Below are 4,618 nucleotides of genomic sequence, written 5' to 3' on the forward strand. Positions count from 1 at the left end.
TGATTAAAATTATGAAGTGTTTGGAGTTGCAACATGAAAAAGTATAGATTGTATTTTTTTTAAAATAAAATTGCGGTACAGTCTAATTACAACAAATTTAAAGGTATATATAATTAATCTAAAAAAACTATAATTTTATTGAATAAATTGTCATTTTAATTTCTAAAAGATTTAGTTTCTAACAAGATAACATATGAAAGAAATAAATAGTATCATCTCTTTTTTTTTCAAAGTTAGGAGTGAAATTCGAACACAAGACTTTTATTTGAAAAAAAGAAGACTATATTATTTGAATTATAATTTGTTAAAAAATAATTTGTATTTGATCTTATTTTCTAAGTGTAGAAATTTATTCAAAAGTTATATAAAAGTAAAACATCACAAAACTACTTAATTGTTAAATTATGTTTTTTTCACGCATTTTCATATTTTTATTAGGGCAAATCACATAACTAAGCCAATGGGAGTAGAATATTACACAAATCAGCCAAACCGAAAACTGGTTCATGAATCAACCAAACCACGTTTCTATGTAGTTCGAACTAGGTCAATTCGAACTTGAAATACATGTAATTCGAATCACCTTGATTCGAATTACACACACACGCATACTCACTAATTCGAATCTACCTGATTCGAATTACACTTTTGCACGAAACCCCAAGTAGTTTGAATCTGGTTGATTCGAATTACTCACTTTTTGCCTCTAGTAGTAATTCGAATTGGGTTGATTCGAATTACACTGAATTCGGCTATAAAAGGAGTTCGAACCCACCTCATTCGAATCACTTTTGCACTCTCAAACCCCACCAAATCCTAGAGAAAACGACCCAGATTCGCTCCGACAAAGATTTGAGCAGGATACTAATCCGATGGGGGACGATCCGGAAAGACTATATCGTTTGGATGGAGTTGCTCATATAGCCGAAGTCATCAACGACGAGGTTAGTATTTGGAAAAATATTTTTTTTTTGTGGTATATTTTAGTGGTTTTGCATGTGGTTTATGTGAGTGTTTTTGCATGTAGTTTATTTTAGTGATTTTGCTTGTGGTTTTATTGGTGGTTTATGTTAGTGGTTTATGTTAGCGGTATTGTTAGCAGTTTATTTCAGCGGTTTTATTTGCGGTTTTGTTGGTGGTTTATGTTAGTGGTATTCGATGTGGTTTTGTTAGTGGTTTTGCATGTGGTTTATGTTAGTGGTTTAGGCCAGTAGTTTCGCTAGTGGTTTATGTTAGTGGTTTATGCTAGTGGTTTATGCTAGTGGTTTATCCTAGTGGTTTATGTTAGCGGTTTATCCATGCGATTTTGCTAGTGGTTTATGCAAGTAGTTTTGCATGTGGTTTTTGTTAGTGGTTTATGTTAGTTTTTTCTGTTAGTGGTTTCTGTTCGTGGTTTATCTTGTTAGTGGTTTTGTAAGCGGTTGTAATTATGCGGTTCATCTTATGCGCAGCCCTAGCGATGCATCTCGAGTATGCGGCGGCAGCAGGGCATACGACTCGACGATTCATTGTATGACTTTTGTCACATTCAGTGTTGTATTTTAGCTTCCTTCGTGTATATTAGCTTTGTATGCTTAGCATCCGAGATGTATTTTGTTATTTCTGTTATGTACCTTACTGCTTTCTCGTCTAGTCGTTATTTTGGAAATTGGTGTACATTGTGTATTTAAGTTAGTTAGACATGTTGGTTATCATGTATCACCTAATTTGAAGATTGCATTATTGCCTTATGTTTTTGTCGGAGATGTGACATTTCATTTCAGAAAAGAAACACATAGATTAATTATTAACCAACGCAAAGTACATCACATTAAGCTAAACAAATTTTTCCACTTAACAACTTCAAGTAGCAAACCCTAAAACAGTTGACACTAAAGACAAATGTGAAATCACCGTTATAATAAAGCTAACAATACACCTACTCATGTTGCCCCCATGTGACTTAGTCCTCCGACCTGTGGGCAACTCCGACGTGTGTGTCCTGGTTGCTGACAGAGCCCACATCTCTTTGGCCTGTTCGGATCCGCCTCGTCCATAGTGGTCCGTATCCTCGTGAACCTGGGACGTCCCTCGCTCGCACGCCTCTTGTTGAGGTCTGGTATCACTGTCGGCCCATCATTTGGTGGCTAGAAACCCTCGGGAATGGGTGGTGTGAACCCCATCCGGTACTCACTGAACACAGAACTAAGACGATACACCTGGTGGACATACGGATGCCAAGTCAGCCGTGAATAGGCACAGCATGCCAGGGCATGAGGACACGGGAAATGTAGTGCCTGAAAGTATCCGCAGTCATATGTCTGAGAACCGAGTGACACCCTGTAGCTACCGAGGGAGAACGAACCAGTAGGAGTCATCTCCGAGACGGTGAAATTCGAGTTATCTCGGTCATACAAAGTCACCGTGAAGCACCTTGCCGTCTTCAGATTGGCCTCAATACACTTCACCAGGTGTTGACTGAATTGTTGTCTGGTACCCAACTGAGCCTCAGCCTCTCTCCCCTTGCGGACGAATAGTTCGGCCAACCTCCCGTAAGTTGCCTTCACCAGCGAGCAGACAGGGAGATTCCTGAACCCCTTCAGGATTGAATTAATACACTCGGAGATATTTGTCGTCATGTGCCCAAATCTCTGACCCTCATCCCGATGCTGTGTCCATAATGAATACTCAATCCGGTTCGTCCAGTCACACATGGCAGGGTCTTCAGACAGCAGAATATCAAACCAGTAATCGAATTCCACCTCCGTCTTTGCATATGCTGCATTCACAAGAAGCCTCCTTGCATCCTTCTCCTTGAAGGTTAGGGCGAAATTTGCTGTCACATGTCGAATGCAGAATGCACGGTAGGCAGCTGGAGGTAGTCATCCTCCGTCCGAAGCCTCAAGCGCGGCCTTGATGCCGTTATGTCTGTCTGATATAACCAGCAGACCTGGCTGAGGGGTCACGTACTGATGCAGGTGGGAGAGAAAGAAGGACCAGGACTCGGCATTCTCACCCTCAACCAGTGCAAATGCAACAGGCAGAATGTTGGAGTTCCCATTCTGTGCAATCGCGACGAGCAACGTTTCCCCATACTTGCCATACAGATGGGTGCCGTCAATACTGACCAAGGGCTTGTAATGACGAAATGCCTCGATACATGGTGGAAACGTCCAGAACAGTCGGTGAAAATAAGCATGCAACTCGTCCACATGTCCCCCAACTCGAACAGGGCTGGTCCTAAGGACTGCCACAGTACCAGGCATTGTCAGCTGAACTCCTAACACCCACCTAGGGAGCTCGTTGTACGACTCATTCCAATCGCCATAGATGTGGGCAACGGCCTTTTGCTTCGCCAACCACACCCTCCTGTACGTTGGCCTAAACCCAAAGTGTGCGGCCGTCGCATTAAGGAGCACCTTGATGCTGACGGATGCATCAGTCCTAATCATTGGCATGATGAATGCTGAAATCGCATGATAATCCAAACTCCTGTGGTCGCTGAAGATGGAGGTCGCCAGACACGTATGTGGTCTGTTGTACCGTTTGACCTCCCAAATACCCTTGCGCTGCCGGAGACTAAGACGAATCAGCCATGTGCACCCATTCACAAACTCAGAACACTTCCCAACATACCGGCGATAGTCAGACTCTACCACCTTGTACTATACCCCGCGTCGGATGCTGTAGGTCTTCACACTTAACACGACCTCATCTTTATCCTGAAATTGCTGACCAACCTGAAACTCTGTAAGACCTGCAGACCCTTCGGCATCTCTAGCACCAAATCCAGCAGGCTCCCCAGGAACCCCCTCTTGCCTCATGGCATCAAGTCCAAAGATGAAAAGTGCGGAGGGTACTGCTGTGTGCCAGAGCTAGAACTACCTCCTGCCCCAGCAGGCTCACTCGCTCCAATATTATCGCCGCTGTCATCAGCAATGATATCCGGCTCCACATCATCATCGTCTGGATCATCCAACAATGCATCTCCAAGACCAACCGGTGCAGCACACTGTAAAGAGGTCGGCACAAAATCCCCTACTCCAACCTCCCCACCTCCACTATAGTTGAGATCAACACGAACGAAGGGGACGCGACAGGCTAGACCAGAGTTTCATACACAGGAACAGAGGAAGATGCACCAGCAGGTCTGGAGCTAGAACCGGCTACTGTGCCTACAGTTGGGGTATTCTGGTTCGAACCCCAGAGCTGGATACCACATCAACCAACTTCGCCAACAGTTCAGGTGTCCTAACTTTGGGAAACTGCCGGCGACAATAAAACATGACCTGCAAGTCCTCATCACTCCCAATCGTGAAACAATCGTACTTCACGATTTCCTTCAGCACCGAGATCAGAATGCGATAGAAAAACTTCTTAACCCGTTTCACCCCCTGCAGACCAAGTTTCTGTAGCACAGCATTACCAAGGTCATCGTAGCTTGTCGTAGGCCTCACGAAAATACTGAGAGGATCCTTATCAGGGAACTTCACACCAGATCGTGTTTTTCTCTTAATCGTTCCTCTATGGTGAACCAATACTACAAAACTCTCCTCACTAGCCATTTTCACACTCTAATGAGATCAATTCACGTTCACACCATATATATACACTTTTGGTCCTTTATAATTCGAACCAG

At 43.5% G+C, this 4,618-nt stretch overlaps 1 protein-coding gene across 1 annotated transcript; it reads right to left on the bottom strand.

The window, feature by feature from the left end:
• Positions 1–2,126: 2,126 nt before the first annotated feature.
• On the bottom strand, positions 2,127–3,803 carry LOC148569015 (uncharacterized). Its single transcript, XM_088484856.1, has 3 exons — positions 3,720–3,803; positions 2,930–3,602; positions 2,127–2,815 (listed from the first exon to the last, which is right to left on the bottom strand). Exons 1-3 carry the CDS (start codon positions 3,801–3,803, stop codon positions 2,127–2,129), a joined length of 1,446 nt encoding a protein of 481 aa, XP_088340982.1.
• Between the last annotated feature and the right edge of the window lie 815 nt (positions 3,804–4,618).

Source organism: Arachis ipaensis, chromosome B4 (assembly GCF_059453495.1).
Source record: "Arachis ipaensis isolate K30076 ecotype BB chromosome B4, ASM5945349v1, whole genome shotgun sequence".
Taxonomy (NCBI): Eukaryota; Viridiplantae; Streptophyta; class Magnoliopsida; order Fabales; family Fabaceae; genus Arachis; species Arachis ipaensis.

What these genes read in the sequence shown, in the direction of transcription:
- LOC148569015 (XM_088484856.1), bottom strand. Translation starts at nt 3,803, where the DNA reads ATGAGGCAAGAGGGGGTTCCTGGGGAGCCTGCTGGATTTGGTGCTAGA. An exon ending in CAGGTCTTACAGAGTTTCAG is followed by an intron (nt 3,603 to 3,719) that starts GTTGGTCAGCAA and finishes TATGTTGGGAAG; the next exon opens with TGTTCTGAGTTTGTGAATGG. An exon ending in GTACGTGACCCCTCAGCCAG is followed by an intron (nt 2,816 to 2,929) that starts GTCTGCTGGTTA and finishes GACATGTGACAG; the next exon opens with CAAATTTCGCCCTAACCTTC.